The sequence below is a fragment of the Lissotriton vulgaris genome, chromosome 9, assembly GCF_964263255.1.
Source record: "Lissotriton vulgaris chromosome 9, aLisVul1.2, whole genome shotgun sequence".
Taxonomy (NCBI): Eukaryota; Metazoa; Chordata; class Amphibia; order Caudata; family Salamandridae; genus Lissotriton; species Lissotriton vulgaris.
The window spans coordinates 244990135-245009155 of record NC_141697.1 but is presented as its reverse complement, the minus strand read 5'-3'; the positions used below and the strand labels follow the sequence as shown (position 1 = coordinate 245009155).

General features: G+C 45.7%; 1 protein-coding gene across 1 annotated transcript in view; it reads left to right on the top strand.

Annotated features, from left to right (window-relative positions):
• STYX (serine/threonine/tyrosine interacting protein) overlaps positions 1 to 19021 on the top strand; it is a 320814-nt gene that overhangs the window by 255626 nt on the left and 46167 nt on the right. The window contains exon 9 of the mRNA XM_086937427.1: positions 15743 to 15815. Coding sequence (XP_086793553.1) covers positions 15743 to 15815 — 73 coding nt within the window. The remainder of the gene's footprint in view (positions 1 to 15742; positions 15816 to 19021) is intronic.

The following is a 19021-nucleotide window of genomic DNA, read 5'->3' as shown; positions in this document are numbered from 1 at the left end:
ACTGAAACTGTTTTTCAAAATTTCAAACTTGAACTGTAACTTCAACGTCCAAAAGTGTAATTTGACTCTTACTCCTAGTGTGGGTAAAAACTGATGCGTTCCTCTCTAGTATTCAAATTCTCAATCGCAGAAATTAACTGTTTGTTGACCTTTCCTTATAATAAATATGTTGCTGATGTATCTCCAGAAAGAGATTGCATTTTCTAACCATTCTTATGTTTGGAGTATGATGTCTAACTTGAAGCGATGCATGAAGTTATTCGCATAGCACGGTGCTGCGCAATTTCCAATAGAAGTACCTGAGAATTGTAAATAGTATTCTTTCTCACACGCAAAGTAGCTGTGATATACCGTAAGTGTAGTAATTCCAACAAAGATTTTTAGATTGTCTTCTATTGTGGCATTGATTATAAAAGATTCTATTGCTTGCTGACTTTGATCATGTGAAATGGAAGTATACAGTGACCTTACGTCAATGGTACACAGGATGAAAATTATGTCTTCTAGTTCAATTGATCTTATTTTGTTTAGAAAATCCGTTGTGTCCTTTAAATAGGTAGCCATTTTCTGGACGATCAGTTGAAGGTGTCAATCTAGATTTCTTCCAATGGGCTTGTGTATGGAATTTCTTGTTGAAATAATTGGTCGAAAAGGCGGTTTCTGTAAGTCTTTGTGAAAACTTTAGTAAGGGGTTTAGAATTCGCCGACGCGCATGCAAGTGACTTAAACATGCGATAATAGTTTTCACAGTTGCGATCGACTATCACTATTTACTATGGCATGACTATGACGTGCACTGAACGCAGTTTTTGTACTTCCGAGATCATCATTGTATCATTTTTTTCACATAATGATTTCATTTTCACTAATACCGCCAGACATGGGGAGGTTATGCCATTGTAATATTCTGAGTATTACTCGTGTGTAACCAGAAGGGGCACAAAGAAGGCGAGCTAAGAGACACGGTGTATAGTTTTCACAATCCATGGAATCTGCGTGTTTTAAATAGGGATAACGGAAGTTCACATCTATGGTTCTTATCTCCGTGCTAAAGCCAGCCGGGGAATGCTCACTTTAATTTACCATCATTAGAGTGTACTTTTGTATGTACCGCGGCACAAAAAAAGAAAAACACTATTGAAGACTGGATATGTACACACTGAGGTTTTTCAACTGCTAATCTGTATAATTCATGGAACTTTGATTATATGTTGTCCCGAAATGCATTGGGATTCCAAATTGATGCATATGAATTTCAATTGTATTGTGAGGTACAACACCATAAAACACAATAAAAGACTCCAAAAGCAATAAAAATGCTTCAAAATCAATAAAGAAAAATGTACGATTATACAAATATTATTGACTACAGAGCGATTACTATTCTAAGAAATACATGAATAAAAGCTTCAAGATTTTTCGAATTGGAGTGCAAAGTAGGGACGTTATTCTTCTCCAGAATAACCTATTGCTGTGCATATATATTTACGCCTTTGATCAGAGGGCGATACCCACCTGCAGCCAACACCTTTAAAAATGAAATGTAAAAAAGAAACAGTAGTTTTAAATATCAATTGGTGTGCAACTACCCTTTCTTTCGTGTAGCTTCTGACTTTGTACACTATTCTAGCAGTGTAATTACAGTGGGCCTGTCGCTGGCTGCTCACCACAGGAGACCTGTCCTCCTGATTCTGTCTCTGTCAGGGACAGTCCCTTAATGGATGTATTCCTTCCCTGCTACACTACATGAGTGCTATACTTGTCTGATCCATATTCCAATGGGATGCTATTAAAAAAAAAAAACCTAGGGTAAAAGAAGGCATGATACACTTTTTTTTCCCCCTCAAATATCTTTGTTATATGGTATGTTATATATTGATTTATAACGCGCTCCGTTAGTCGAGACTGTCCTGGCGCGGGGAAAAAACTGAATCAGAGTGATCGGGGGAACGGCTATTCATGATGTGTAAAAAGGTGAGTTTTTAACAGTTTTTTAAAATTAATCAGGTTGGGAGAATGTCTTAGAGCATCAGGAAGGACGTTCCACATCTGAGCTCCCCTTACCGTCCGAGATTGCCCCCCTAGGCGAACTCTCTTGAATCTAGGGACGACCACCTGCTTTCGGGAGGCAGATCGCAACTGACGGGTCGGTATGTAGAAGGCAAATCTTTTTGCAAGGTAGGGTGGGCATGGTCCATGTAGGGCTTTAAAAACGAGTACCAGAGCCTTGAAGCGCACTCTTTGGGCCACTGGGAGCCAGTGAAGCTCCCTCAATTGCTTACGAACGCTGAGCCTCCGCGGGATGTTATAGAGGAGTCTCACCGTCGCATTCTGGACTACCTGTAACTTTCTAATCAGAAAGTCAGGTGCCCCGATGTAAAGGGCATTCGAGTAGTCCAGGCGGGAGAGCACCAGTGCTCTGGCTACCGTTTCTTTGGCCGCTTGGGGGAGAAGGGGAAAGAATCTTCGAAGGGTGGTCAGAGTACCAAAGCAAGTCCCAGCCAGTCTAGAAATCTGGTCACGGAAACACAGGTCAGCTCCAAACCAGACTCAAAGGTTCTTAGCTATCCCACCCTCTCCCTTAGGGCAAGGTAATTCACTAGGCCAAATGGACTCCCTAAAGTCAGTTGGAAATTGGCCGTAGAGCAAGATTTCCGATTTGTCCTCATTGCATTTGAGGCCTGCTCTTGCTAGCCAAGCAAATACAGAGGATAGGCATTGGCGAGCTCCTGAAGTGCAGATATTCTCCTTATCCCAGGTAAAGAGAAGTTGGGTGTCGTCGGCGTATGCCATTATCTTTGCACCCAAGTTCTCTGCCAGCAGAATCAAAGGTGTTAAGTAAACATTAAATAAAAGGGGACTCAAGGTCGACCCTTGTGGTACTCCAGTCTCTACCCTGCGGTTAGAAGAATGAAAGGGAGGTAACCAGATTTGTTGGGACCGGTCAGACAGGAAAGACCTGATCCACCCAAGGACCATACCCGAGATGCCAATGTCCTCCAGCCTAGACAGAAGCTGGAGGTGAGGCACCGTATCGAACGCGGCAGAGAGGTCCAATAATATTAGAGCCGCTCTGCCGCCTCCGTCCAGGCATTCCCTGATGGCCTCTGCCATCTCCACAAGTGCAGTCTAGGTGCTAAAAGAGGTACAGAACCCTGATTGGGCCGGGTGAAGTGCCCCAGAGGATTCCACGAACCTCTCCAGCTGCCGAAATGCGGCCTTCTCGCATACTTTGGCAAGGGCTGGGAGAAGGGATATGGGCCGGTAGTTAGATGTAATCAGTGGATCTGCAGTGGGTTTTTTAATCGGAGGGAGGAGTTTAGCTTGTTTCCACTGGGAGGGCACCATTCCTGAAGCTAGTGACTCATTGACCAGAGCAGTGACCATAGGGGTAATTACTTCGGCCACTCCACTCAGAACCCTCGCAGGGCATGGATCTGCTGGGGACCCCGACTTCAGAGCTTTTAGTATGGTCATCACATCCATCTCTTCAACATGAGTAAATTTAGACATCTCCGCTTTAACCTTTGTTACTTGGCATAGTGAAGGTGAAGGTAGTCGATTGATTAGAATTTGATCGGTTTGCAGAGAGGGTGGCTGATCGGAGGGTTTAAAACTATCTTGAATTTTTTGTATTTTATCAATAGAAAAGGTGGATAGTTGCTCACACCAATCTGTAGAGATCGGGGCTGACATCTTCTCTGCCACCGGGGCTGTGAAGCTTTTAACAATGGAGAAAATTTCTCGGCTGTTGATCTTAGCTTTAAGAATTCTAGCCGCGTAGAATTCCCCCTTGGCCGTCTTGATCGCCGCATAGTAATTTTGTTGGGCTGCTCGGAGTACCGATATAGCAATGGGACAGTAATTACTTCTCCATACTCTCTCTCGCGCCTTACATCCTACTTTTAAAATCTTTAATTGTTCAGTATACCAAGGGGATGTGGGGGTGGCCCTACGGTTATTTTTTCCTTTACACTCTGGTAGTGATCTAATGGAAGAGAGTATCCAGGATGAAAAATTATCGACCGCTTCATCCAAATTTTGTGTATTCACTGGGGGGGGGGTGTGCCTAAGGGCCTCCACTAAGTCCGGAATATTAATTCTTCTTGGGTGTTCCCCAGGCTTGGATTTGGGCAGCACCCATTTTGTGTGATACAAAAACATTATCTAATATGCACATAGCGTAAGAATCACAATGACTTAACAAAACCATTTCCCTTCTTATTACTATGCATTTTTTCATTACAAATCTGTGATTCCATTGCCAAACCATAAATTATAACTTTAGTTAACCCCCATACTACCTCTGCCTCATAACTTCCCCATCCCACCCTCCCAAATCCAAATCTAGGTCTCAATTACAGCATCATTGTCCTCTTAATAACAAAGGCGTGAAACTCTTATTTCCCAAAGATACCCTTGTGAAGCCTAGCCCTTCTAGACATGGCTTATCTACGAACGCTCAGGAAACATTGGAGAATTCCGGCATCCAATTTACTGGATGACTGCACATTGATCATAATCAGCACACTGATTGAGTAGTATGGGCTTTTTATGACACACAGAAAACTCGCACTCTATTGGCTATCACCCATCAAGAACCCCTAACTCTTTCTTTAGTGCAAGCGCTATGCACCATTGATACTGGTGATAAAAGACTGGTCACACTGATAATGCAGTTGCAGGACAACAGATCTGGATAGGCCCTTTACAGAGAAAGAATGGGAGATACTATTAGTGCATCCACACAATTTCCCTGAGAGTAACCATTAGTGCATCCACACAGTTTCAGTTTGGTATAGATAACAGAGTGCACTGGACCACTAAGTGGTTGCAAAAGATTACATCACTGCCATTCTCTCCATCTTGTATGAAATCTGTACCAAGTCTATACCTTGATTATGCTTATTCCTCACTCTAGTTCTTCTTCCTTTCCTTATCGACCTCCCAGTTTGTCATCTTTGTTTTCACCATCCCCTTTTCTTCGTTCCTTTTGTCCTTGCCTGCCTTCTCTCCTTCTCCCTCCTTTTTGTTACGCGTCACTCTTTTTCTTCATAACTCGAAAGTCTCTTTACTCCAGATCCCCTATTCCCCTCTTCATCTTTCGTGCTATTATCTCTGTCCTCCCTACTTTTTAGGTCGAGGTAATATCCGGTCTGCCGAAGGCAGAGCCGGAAGTACCGAGATTTAATGTTTTAGTGTGGACTATTTGTCCCGCCTCTGTTTTTGCCTCTCTCCCATTGGCTGGCTTCCTAAACGGAGGCCAGCCATTGGAGGAGAGAGCTGTACCGAGATTTAATGTTTCTTAGTGTGGACTATTTGTCCCGCCTCTGTTTTTGCCTCTCTCCCATTGCCTGGCTTCCTAAACGGAGGCCAGCCATTGGAGGAGAGAGCTGTCCTTCCGAATAGGCTCCGTCCTTTTCGGATTTGGAGGTGTGTTCGGTGTACTTCTTTCCACCTTTTGGCCACGCCCATTCTGAGAACACCGAACACGCCCCCAATCCGAAAAATTTCGGAAGCTTGAGGCAGCCATTTTGTTTCCTTCGCAGTGAAGGTGAGCCGTTCCTAGCTGTCGTCTTGCCTTCTTCCCCCTGATTGTTTTGAATCCCATGCAGGGCCGCAGGCTTAGATAGGAAAGGGGCTACAGTGGCTGCTCTCCGACTCGCTACTCCCCACACGTGCTTGCTGTGAGTGAAAATGGCGCAGGCACTCCGGGCCCTGCAATCCACTTCTCGAATGGCCAGATGAAGCACGCAGGTCTCAGCACCCTATTGTGGGGCGCAGCACCAGCACCACGATCCACCGGTATGTAGGGAGTGTCTCACCACTCCAGGACCGCTGTCCCCCAGCGCGCGATCGCCGGAGCTGCAGGCCGCGAACCCCCTCCCCGCCCAGGCCTGCAGCCGCGGGCAAGAGACAGGTTGTGCCGCCACTCACTGCAACTCGGTCGCAGCACAGTGTGTTCTTTGCGGGGGCAGTTAACGTAGGTGCTGTACGGAGCCCCTCCAGGCAGTCTCAGTACTCCAGCACATCTTCGCACTCCGCCACAGGAGCCGCCGATAATACGGGCTGCTGAGTCTCCACCTCAGCCCTCTGCTGATTCCAGGTGTCCGATGTAGGCACGGGCAGCCTCCGGGCCCCAGTAGAAGTGGTCCAGCGCACGGTAGACGCCGTGGGCAGACCAGGCTCACAACACGGGAGTAGAGCAGGCAGCACCAGCCGCTATACAGTGGCGGCTACCATGTTGCAGAGACGCAGCGGGGGCCTCAGCTGCGATGAATTGCCCACAGCTGTGACTCAGGTGATATTCAGCACCGTCACTCCCATGCCAGCACCAAGAGCCACGGGTATGTAGGGAGGGTCTCATCTCTCCAGGGCCACTGCCCCCCAGCGCGCGATCTCCGGAGCTGCAGGCCGCGAACCCCCTCCCCGCCCAGGCCTGCAGCCGCGGGCCAGAGACAGGTCGTGCCGCCACTCACCGCAACTTAAACACCCGCCAGGTCTGCTTCAACATCGGATTACAATTCTATTGCATTATATGTCTGGATTAATGAAAAGTATGATTGCGGAATACGTATTATCGGGTCACTGCAGGTTTGTAACACGCACTGATCACCACGGTTGACTTCAAAGAAATGCAAACAAACCCGGTGGGGGGGCAAAAGATAGCGCATGTTACATAATCTGTGGCTCGGTCTGTGCTATCACCACCCTCAGGAGAGCTGCAGGACGAATGCGAGGATTGTGCCATATCCCCACTGCCTTCGGTGAGATGACGTTATGACCAGCACTGCCGGTACTGTTCTCTGTTTTCACTCCCCGTCGCTCTATCTCTGCCCCCTGCCTCGTCTCCCATTGTTCTTTCCATCCCTCCGCTGTTCAGCTCCTCTCTATCCCCACTGCCTTCGGTGACATGACGTTATGACCAGCACCGCCGGTACGGTTCTCTGTCGCTCTATCTCTGCCCCCTGCCTTGTTCCATTTCTCTCATTCTCTTGCTGTTCCTCTTTCGCCCTCATTTTACCTTCTCCCATTTTTCTTCGTGTTCCTGTTCTTGCTTCCTTTATCCGTGTCTCTTCACATCTCATCAGGTGACTTCCCAACAATGCTGATTGCGTTCCTATAGTTTTAACTTCTAGTTGGCGCGGTTGTTCCCACCACCCAAGAATCTGATTTGTTGTATGGCATATTGATTTCATGCATGTTGAGTCGGCGTAGCAGCCGCTTATTTTCATTTGACTGTTATGTGGCCATAAAACGAGCAAGCCTGCTAGTGAAGCAGTCATATGAGAAAAGCTGCTTATGCTTGTGTTTTTAGTCTCGTTGTGTGAATTGCTGCTAATAATGCCCGATGCAATTGTAGCCCGTGTTCAGTATGCCCGGCTCCCTCAACAATTCTGCTGCCGCAGATGATGCCCCCACCCCATATGTTTGTCACAGCCTTGATTAAATTAATTAATTGACAAAGCTAATTTTCATTTCCAGCACATGGGCAGCTACTGCCCACTTGAGAGACGGGCTCAACCGGGTAAGTCTAACCAGAACCCCGACTCCCGGACCACGCTCCGACTTTAAGGAAGTTGAAAAGTTGGTCACTGAGTCCCGACGTGCCTTCTTTGTGCAGGTGCGTAGGGATAAAACCACGCAGACCCCGCCCTCCATGTCCCCAATGCGCCCAGTCCTCCGAGTTCGTAGCGCCTTGAGATAATTCATTTTGGAGCTACCGAGCACGTGCAGTCTCTTACTCAGAGCACACATCGCTACGGTAATATGTGGAGCTGTGCCGGTGTGCGACGCGAATCCAGGGGTTCTGTGATCATCTCCCCCACACTAGTGATGTTCCGAGGGGGTAAAATTGTAAATTGTCAATTGTGACTCAAATAGTGCACATACTGTATTATTCCCCCCCCCCCTAGTTAGTAGCATTTTGGTCTGTAGCTTTGAGACTGGGGGTGGGCATTGTCTGTAGGTTTGTGAGACTTAAGGCGAGGGGGGAGCATTTTGGTCTGTAGGTTTGTGAGACTTGAGGCGAAGGGGGGAGCATTGTGGTCAGTTTGTTTGTGAGAATGAGGGGGCATAGTGGTGTGTGTGTTTTTGTAAGACGTGGTGGGGGGGCAAGCTCGAGCCGACCAGTATATTGTCACACACACTCATTTGCCCTGTTTTTGCTCCCCCGTGCCTGCCTTGCGGTTATCTTGTTCTTTTCAACGGTTTCCTCTTTTTCTGGTCATGCTTGTCAAAAGGGCCGGGCCAGCCCGTAGGAAGGGGGAGGGTTACAGATGTAAACAGAGATCGCTGTACCCTCACCCCAGCCCGACTTCAGGGAACTGAACCAGAACAAGTCGGGTGGGGCTGCCTGAAAACTGTCCCTCCTTTGGGACGGCTGCTGATGGCCACAGCCCCCTTTACTATCTGTAACCACTGTCTGCTCCCTTTAACCACGGTCTGCTCCCTACTCCCTTTAACCACTGTCTGCTTCCTTTACTCCCTTTAACCACTGTCTGCTCCCTCTACTCCCTTTAACCACTGTCTGCTCCCCTTCACCCCCTTTATCCACTGTCTGCTCCTTTTACTCCCCTTCACCACTGTCTGCTCCCCTTCACCACTGTCTGCTCCCCTTCACCACTGTCTGCTCCCCTTCACCACTGTCTGCTCCCTTCACCACTGTCTGCTCCCTTTAACCACTGTCTGCTCCCTTTAACCACTGTCTGCTCCCTTTAACCACTGTCTGCTCCCTTTAACCACTGTCTGCTCCCTTTAACCACTGTCTGCTCCCTTTAACCACTGTCTGCTCCCTTTAACCACTGTCTGCTCCCTTTAACCACTGTCTGCTCCCTTTAACCACTGTCTGCTCCCTTTAACCACTGTCTACTCCCTTTAACCACTGTCTGCTCCCCTTACTCCCTTTAACTAATGTCTGCTCCCTTTACTCCCTTTAACCACTGTCTGCTCCCTTTACTCCCTTTAACCACTGTCTGCTCCCCTTCACCACTGTCTGCTCCCTTTACTCCATTTAACCACTGTCTGCTCCCCTTCACCACTGTCTGCTCCCCTTCATCAGTGTCTGCTCCCCTTCATCAGTGTCTGCTCCCCTTCACCAGTGTCTGCTCCCCTTCACCAGTGTCTGCTCCCCTTCACCAGTGTCTGCTCCCCTTCACCAGTGTCTGCTCCCCTTCACCAGTGTCTGCTCCCCTTCACCAGTGTCTGTTCCCCTTCACCAGTGTCTGTCGCTTAGTGTCCACCCCTCCCCAATATCTTCCCTAACACCAGTTATCTTTCCCTCATACCAGTCTCTATCCCCATAGATGTCCCTCCCTGTACATCTGTCGTCTTCTACACAAGTGTCTGTTCCCCTTCACCAGTGTCTGCTGCTTAGTGTCTACCCCTCCCCCAATATCTGACCTAACACCAGTATCTGTCCCTCATACCAGTACTATCCCCATACATGTCCCTACCCATTCATCCGTCGCCACCTACATTTGTGTCGGGCTCCTGTCGCCAGTGTATGTTCCACTTCTCCAGTGTCTGTCGCTTAGTGTCCACCCCTCCCCAAGTATCTGTCCCTCATACCAGTGTCTATCCCCGTACATGTCCCTCCCATACATCCGTCGCCACCTACACTTGTGTATGTCTCGCACCACCAGTGCCCATCCTCACCACTGAGGTCGGCCCCAACACCATGTCCGTCCTTACACCAGTAAGAGTCTGCCTGTCCCTACACTGGCACCAGTCCCTCAGCAACAGTGTCTGTCCCCAAATATTGCAGTTTCTGTCTCTGCAAGGAGGGAGCGCATATTTGCAGACTGTAGGCATGTGAATAGGTCAGCAGCTGCTAAGTGTCTGGGAACCACTAGGAATCCATTTCAGAAAGGGGCCAATGCCACCAGGAAGGCAACATTTTCCCTCTACAGCCCTCCACCAGGCATGCCCTCCACAGACATTTAGGAGCAGTTAGAAGTGTGAGTGCATGGAAAGGAATGTGGTATCTGCCCCTTATGGACACCAGCTGCTGGAGTCTGTATCAAAGGGTCGCCTCTTCCCCGCTTTCCAAGAAGCAGACTCAGTTATAGGTGAGACTCTATGTGTGGGTGGCTCTGTGTGTGTGCGTGGGTGGCTCTGTGTGTGTGTGTGTGTGTGGGTGGCTGTGTGTGTGGCTCTGTGTGTATGTCTGGGTGGCTCTGTGTGTGTGTGTGTGTGTGGGTGGCTCTGTGTGTGTGTGGGGGTGGTTCTGTGTGTGTGGGGGTGGTTCTGTGTGTGTGGGGGTGGTTCTGTGTGTGTGGGGGTGGTTCTGTGTGTGTGTGGGGGTGGTTCTGTGTGTGTGTGTGGGTGGTTCTGTGTGTGTGTGGGTGGTTCTGTGTGTGTGTGGGGGTGGCTCTGTGTGTGTGTGTGTGGCTCTGTGTGTGTGTGTGTGGCTCTGTGTGTGGGTGGCTGTGTGTGTGTGTGGGTGGCTCTGTGTGTGTGTGTGGGTGGCTCTGTGTGTGTGTGGGTGGCTCTGTGTGTGTGTGGGTGGCTCTGTGTGTGTGGGTGGCTGTGTGTGGGTGGCTCTTGTGTGTGTGTGTGTGTGTGTGTGTATGGCTTGTGTGTGTGTGTGGCTCGTGTGTGTGGCTCTTGTGTGTGTGTGGCTCTTGTGTGTGTGTGTGGCTCTTGTGTGTGTGGCTCTGTGTGTTTGTGTGGGTGGCTCTGTGTGTGTGTAGCTCTGTGTGTGTGTGTGGATAGCTTTTTTGTAGGTGGCTCTATGTGTGGGTGGCTCTCTGTGTGAGGGTGGCTCTGTGTAGGTGGCTCTATGTGTTGGTAGCTCTATGTGAGTGACTGGGTGGCTCTGTGTGGGTGGCTCTGTATGTGTGTGTGGGTGGCTTTGTGTGTGTGGCTCTGTGTGGGTGTAAATGCAATAGGTCATGCATTTGCGAGCGATTAAGCTATTGGCATTGTAAATGACAATGCCATTTATTTAACGATTAAGCTATTGCCAATGTAAATGACAATGCCATTTATTTATGATTTAAAAAAAATAAAAAATAAAAAATCATGAGCAATGCCAATAGCTCTACCTTTAATAATGCCGAGACCATTGCATTGTAAATGCTTGTTCTCCTTTCCTATCGTGAAGCTTCTCCTTACTTCCATTCCCAGTGCTTATCCTTTCTAATTTTCTTAACTCTTGTATCTTTGTTTCCCGTCTGTGATTATCTCCTTTGCTCATCTTTTCAGTTTTTGCTCTTTAATATCTCTGCTTCATATTCCATTTTGGTCCACCCTTCCATGGCCCACCTTTATTTCTCTCCTCAATTTCTCAACTCTATAGCTCCATCCTCCCCCAGCCTCTTTATATCCACCACTGTTGCATTCCACGTTTCAGTTTTACTTCTGCTCCCTTTTCACCTCCTCTGCCACCTTCCACCCTGGCTCTTTGCTCTAGTACATTGCACTTGCACAAACCCATTGAATACAGTGTTTGGCCTCTGCTGCGCTGTAGCCTCCTTGCTGAGTTTACCAGGGGCTTCCTGCAACCTATAATGCTCTCTGTGGCAGTGCCCTTCCTTAAACTTTCAGAGAGGAAGAGATTACACGGAGCTAAACATTGGGTAGCACGCCGAAAGAAATTATCAGCAAAACCCCTGTAAAATAAACCGGTGCCAGAACAGAGCTGTAGGGGCCTCTCCTATGCTTAGGCCCTGGGTCATTGCAAAGGCTGCACCAGTGATAGCCACTCCCCTGACTGGAATCAATTGGTGAGATCACAGAACAGAGTGGTGTTCCATAACTCTTATCTAATCTCCTTTACCAGCCTGGCAAGGTAATGGGGCAGGCTGCAATGGCTCGGTGCCCCCACCCTTGTTGCCACTAGGGGGCCCGCATCCACACCTTACCACTGGGATGGCTAAAGAGGAGAAACACTGATGTGGTTGTTTGGTCCTCTTGTAATTCTATGGTGCTTAATACTCTGGGCAAAGCTGTGATGTATTCTTATTTGCATTGTGATCCTATGCTCCCTTCTGGACTGCATGGTTCAATTAGAGTGTAGTGTAGCCTATAATCGAGGTGTTGAGTGAGGAACATGAATCTCCGAGAAATGCTTCAAACATGGTGCTGTGCCCACCGTTGCGCGCAGGTGTGATGTTTTTGCAGAGTGTAAAAATTGACGCAGCCTTTGATACCTATCCTTTTGAGAAAAACCGTAAGTCCAATAAAGTGAATTGGCATAGCTATATTGTTTAGCAACCTTTGAAATTTTAGGTTTTGTAAACTTGTATGATGATTTAGTGCTCTGTATTGATAAAAATATTATAAATAATGTATATAAATGATACTGGTTGAAGAGGGTTCAGACACTCTTACCAACCTGGCACATATTTACAGAAATTTGGCATGGTCGATTCGGAGCACAAACGTTTTTCTGCCATACTTTATGGGACCCTACTCTACGGCTTCCCCATTGCCTTCATATTTTACATAGTCCTCAACATTTGCATACCCTTGCAGTACGAAAACAAATTGTCCTAATAATAATGACACGTGCCAGTCTAAAGATTCTGGCCCTGATTTACTAGCTCTTTGCATAGGGTTTGCATCACTAAAGTCATGTAAACCAGACACAAAGCGCTGTGGTGAGATTTACTTTCCAACATAAATTATGATTTGCATTGGAAAGATGGCTAAAATAATGCAAAATAGTGCTGCTTTGTGTTCCTATGCAACCAGACATAGGTTTTGAAGCAAATCCCCAACCACTAAAGTTTGTAGACCGGGATTTGCACCAAAATATTAGACCTTGTCGGGGCAGGATTTACAGTTTAGTAACTTTTAAAATGATCCATATTTTTCAAACTTTACATGAGTGCAGCATTGTACAGCACAGATACAAAGTGGCACAAGCATTAAAGCATAGTTTTTGTACTGGAAGGGTGCAGTAAATAAATCTACGATTGACAGAATGGCCACGTCCTTTCACTGTGGTGCCAGGGTGTGTGTGAATGCATGGCAGCGTAAAGTGCTGGTGAACAGATAATCTGTGAAATATTTTAGATCTGCCGCTGTTTTTCCTCTTATCCTTTGACACAATGCAGAACAGCAACTGTGTTTGCTACTTTGTGCCAAAACTTGGTACATTTCCCGCTGACTGTCAAACGAAGTAACAGAGATATTATGATATTATGTGGCTGGATCTGTTACGCATTCCAATTAACATTTCTTTAAAATCCATACAGACTAGTCTCCTCAGTGTGGGGATACCCAGCTAGCAATTGTTTCCCTTAATGGGCAGTAAATTACTAAAAACTAATATAAGATGAGGACTGTGGAAATAACAGCTGAAGCTGGCTGGTAATATGAGGAACGTTTAAATATAAATACATTTTTTGTTTCTTCCACATGGTCACTAGGCTACAACTCAAGGCTACAGTACAAATCATTTTTCCCCAGAAAATGCAGCTATTAAACCATTCTTTAAACAAAATAACCCAGCTCAAAGTTTCATTTATGTGTGTAATACAATCACAATTATGTGTTAATTTCGCACAGCATGGGACTGGCCTCTTGAAACACTCTATTCTTAAATTAAAGCAAGCAGCAGTCTTTGTCTTCAGTAGATATCCAGGCCCTCCATTGCACAGTAGCCCACACAACTAAAGAGAAACTGCAGTTTTTACCCTTATAGCATCTTTTTAAACAAGTGGCTGGTATAGGCGAAATATTCCTTTTGTCAGAGGCAGTTTCTTTATATAGGGGCGGGGGAGTTGCCCCCCTATTCTTAAAAAAAATGTTTAATCAATAGATGGATAGATTTACCGCAGCTCGCAGCATGACAGTCACCTGGGCAAAGAAGTTACATGGGGGTGGGGGGGAGCTTCCGCTCAGGACTTTTGTTATTTGGAAGAAAAATAATAAAGTATTTAGAGCCCTAATGCTGTGCTTGGCCGACGGCTGCACATGTGCGTTGGCCGCACAGGATTGGGTTTTGCTAGGCTGTCCACTCTTTGGTCCACAAAGATGTTGGGTACAGTGCCTGGTCCTGCCAACTCCATCTGCACATGGCAGAAGGTTGTGGGCTGCGGGTGTTGGCCACCCTCAGAGTTGAGTGCAGAGCCTCAGCTACGTGCAGGGGGCGTTGCCCATCAGTGGAGTGTTAGGTGCTGCAGCCAAGATCCATGCCGGCAGCCAACCTCACTGAACATGGTTGAAGGTTAGGCCCTGTGGGAGGTCAACCCTGTGCCAATGGCTGCATGTTTGGCCGCCTACTGAGTGTTGCGTACTGTGCCTGGGCAAGATGTCGTCCCCTGCTGTGCTGGCCAGCCTCTGAGAGCGGGGCACAGTGGATGGCCATGGGCCATATCCTATGATCAAACCCATACCCCAGTCCTGAAGGCTGTGTCCTGTGGATGTTGCATGCTCACTATGAGTTGGACGCATAGGTGAACCAGGGGCCTCCAGATCTACAAATGGACTGGGTGACATGGCAAAAAGTTGCCTCATCCTGTGGTGTTTTATGTATTTATTTTTCTTTGGATAAGCGGAGTCTGTGCTAATTCTGAAGATAATAGTAAATATATATCTCTACATTTAACAATTTGAAGCTCACCAGACACCTTTTTGTAATGGTAGTTCTCAAAAACTATCCCTCCGAGTTTCACCAAACCCAGCAAATTAACATCTGAGTACATTTCTAGTTCCATACCATGTTTGGTGTAATTATTTTAAGTGTTTTTGCTGTAACAATAGAGCAAAGATTCTTACAGTAGTTAAAATGGAAAACCATTTTCTATTTTTCTCCCAAACTGATCTGCCCAAAGCTTGACATTCCGATATCTAGACATTAATGGAATTTGATGGGAAAATTGCAAGCAAATTTGTCAAATGGTTTCATATTTATAAACTAAGCAAGAATTGCTTTTTCATTGGAAAATCAGAGATGATCAAAACTACAGTCACTATTGCCAACTCTGTAAAATATATATTTAGATTTGCTAGTGGGAAGACATACCACTAGTTGACCATCACCAAAAATCAAAACATATTGGCTCCATGAGCAAGATACGTCTTTTTTTACTTGCACTTCTGTGAACAAGCAGCCCTAATGTTGTCCTTCTAAATGAACTTGCCTTATGTCCCCCTTTCTCAGTCTTACCAACTTAAGACGCAAGTTGCGTTCATCTTAAATAACTATTTAGTAGTAAAGACTCCAGTTAGGAGCCTCAGCATCAGAATGTGCCAACAACTGCCTTTTAACATGATTGTGGAGTATTTCAGTGGTTAATAAAATCTATATCTAGACTCCACTGTCAGCACGAGAAAAATATAGAAGTCAATAAATGTTTTAGCTGGCAATATTTGGGTGGAGGGAAAAGGTTCACAACAGATGTAATTCTGATTCGAAAGTAAACTCCTGTTTGTGCTCATCTCTGGATTGCTGGCTTGATTAGATGAGAAAGTAATTGTTCCTTTTTGGAACAGATACAATGAGGCGCACACGATGTGTGAGCAGACACATAAAAAAAGCATTTAGACATATCTTACTGTTACATTTTAAACTAGTCTGGTCCTTCCACACAGTCAGAACCTTAACAGTTGAAAACTGAAAGGAGTCTTTTGTACTGTGCCAGTCAGAGCCAATACAGGTAGGTAACCTTTCCTTTGTAAACATTTTCATTTTAAGCTTGAATCAAGGAGAAACATGTTTTGCTCATTTGTAAATTGAACTGAAACAATCATGAAAGTATATGTAGTCACAGATGTTCTTCTTTCCTAGGGATGCCTTTACCTATGTTCAAGAAAGAAGGTTCTGCATTAATCCTAATGCTGGATTTGTTCATCAACTTCAGGTATGCTCTTTCTGTGCCAATCTGCCAAACCAACACTTGAATGCTTTTCATCTTCAATTCTGTACAGTGTAGATATCTTTTAGCTTCAATCGCTTTCGCCCTTTTTTCAATTTTTAATCTCATATAAATGTTACTTTGTTTACAAATTATAAAAAACATAACGAATTTCCACCCTTGGCAAAATTATTTTTAATTCTATATGGCTGTTAGATGGCATCATTAATAGTCTGCCTCCAGGTTCTGTTAATTAATCCCAGTGAAAATCTTTTACTGTAGTATATTAGTTTTTTCCCTTGAACCTTAAAAGGAAGTATCTCAAAAAATGTATGTATCATGATTTAACAACCTATATTTCATTGAAGTGAGGATATACAATTTCCTACTCTGATAACAAATACATGTAAAAAATCAAGCGGTCCTTGTTTTTGCTTCTCAGGCAATGCAAGGGACCAACAAGCCAAAAATTTGAAAAACTATGAACCACTTTCTGTCATTGAATATAAAATACATCATGCATGAATTCTTATTTTTGTGCCTTCTACCTCTTTTCATGTCAATGCGTTTCATTTTTTAAATTTTTACACTTCAGTCACCTCAGGACAATCACTAGAAAGCAAAATTTGAACGTCTTGCATAAGCCTTGATTAGACTGCTGTCGCGTTTTTAAAGTTGTTTTCAAAGTATGTTTACACAAATGACCACTTAACATCATTCCTTTGTTTAAGGCTTCAGTTATATATAGAGAAATTCATCTTATCCATGTCAAACTGATGTTCCTCTTGGAATTAAGTTATAATTTATGCGAGGACATAGCACTTGCATAGTTTTAGACCAAACGCTGGTGGGATTGGTGCAGCATCTCCCAGTTAGTTGCAAACTTGGACTGCTTTGTTTGGAAAATTGATATGTACTTGAAAAACCACCAGATGCAAACTGCTGTATCATAGTTGACTTGTGGTGACATAACTGTGGTATTGTGTATGTCCAGCAAGCAGTAGGTGTGTTACCAAACAAATGTTTGTTACTTTGATGATTATTAAGCCTGACTATTCGCCAAATGTGTATTTGCTCATATCTATTATTTGTTTTTCCACAATTAATATTCATTTTTAAACCGTGTTTGCTAGTTAACTGCCTATGTATTAACAAGCAAATTGAATATACATTTAAAAAGTCTTGGGTCTAGCCAAAGTAAAGATTAATATCTCCTCTTCCCTCACTGTATTTCACCTACTTAAAATTTGTCTCCCATTTGACATCCACCTTACTATGAAACTTTTACTGGTCTCTCTAGACCAAGGGATGTCCAGCGACAGGTTGGTGGACCAGAGCACTTTTGCGTGTCATGAAATAGACTGTACAGAAATGTAGAAATCTTATACAGTGACCATACCGAGGTATTTCTGCATGAGGAAACATGGTCGACATTAACATTGTTAACATGGTTGTGAAATGATAGTTTAACAGAACTCTAAATGGCTCTGGATCACCCAGAGTTTCAGATTTGGGATGTCTGATATGGGAAAAACTCTACCTCACCTCTTAAAATAATCCATCTTTTAAAAACTCTTCTAAAGCCTTGGTCCACCGGTATGGTTAATGGGGAAAATACATGTTTGCCCAGCACCTGCACACCTTTTACCTGTAGGTTTTACAAAGTGGTTTGCTATCTTCTGTTTTCTGTGCACCTTGGAATCACTCACCAAAGTCATTGAAGATTTTCTATGCTTTTGGATTTTGGACTTGGCACATTAAGAACAAGGAGGTACCTTGATTCTCTACATCTGTTTGCTGTGAACAAGGGTCAGTTTTCAGTGTTAATCTCATCTGGGGCACTGGCTGCAGACAAATAGGCCTGCGGAAGTTGCAACTGGAGACCCTGAGTGGCAGCCTGGGTGTCCCGACTTCAAAAGTTATTACTATTCCAGTCAACTCCAGTGGCTCTCCTTCTGGACGGCAGGGAGGAACCTGCAGGAGATTGGGTTTACACCTCAGAAGTTGGACCGGGCGAACTACACTCTTTATTATTACCAAAAGCCAAGATTCGCATAGATAGCCCTCCCCTATTGAAAACAGATTTACACTGCTGGAGGAAGGCACTGTCATACACTTCTACAGCGACTCCTTACGCCCCTAACATCCCCCTCCTGGGGTTCCCTACACCACAAGGTAGACTCACGAGGGCCAGGATGCAGGACTGGACAGATAGTGGAGTATGTCTGCGTTCTTCGGAGATGGTGTCCTACTTGATCAAGACTGCTTTGTGCAGGCTACGGGCGCACCCCCTCGTCTATACTTACTACATGCCACGGTGACACATTACATTAAGAACACATGGGCCCTACAGCGGAATGAACCCACTCAGCATAACCTGGTACATCTCTTATACTGTATGGGACCTGGGGGGCACTTGGTACGGTGGCTGTATACTGGTGTCTGGGCGCATGCGGCAATCACACTCACCTCCTTGAGGGTGCAATGATCTGGGGATGCTGATGTTGAACTCGCTGATAAGGCCTGGAAATGTATGTTGGAACACCCCAAGAAGGTATCGCGTAACGCGAAACTGAAGTTCATCCAATTGATGATTCTTCATAGATCCCACCTTCTTCCTAAGAGGCTCCATCGCATGTTCCTGGACTCCCCTCATTGCTGCTCCAGCTGCAGAGGAGATGAGGCAGATTTCCTGCATATGTTATGGTCTTTTCCCTGTCTCCAAGCCTATTGGGTGGGTGGGTGCCACACACTGAATACAGTCACACAATTGCCAGTCCCAACTGATGCTTTGAACTGCCTCATAGGTCTTCGTAAGCGCTCAGGAGTACAGAAGGTACGGCTACAATTTCTAGACTTAGCCTTCATATTGGCAGTGCGAGCTCTCACCATGAGATGGAAATCCCCCAGATGTCCTGCGATCTCCATTTGGCAAGCTGACCTGATTCAGTGGGGAAGAGCGGAGGGCTCAGCTCTTCGTAGAGAGGAAGTGAGGGTGCTGAGAAAACCGCCTATCTCGTTGGAATGGGAGGCTATGCTGATTGATTTGGAATCGATGGACTTAGTGCCCCAGCAGGATACCCCGACTCCATAGCGCATAATGCCACCTAGTAGCTCCCCAACCTCGGACTCTGTGTTCTAGGCCCGCACTTTATACCCCAAGGAAGCTACAGCCTGTAGAGTGTGCTGTTTATACTGATTTACCCTGGTTA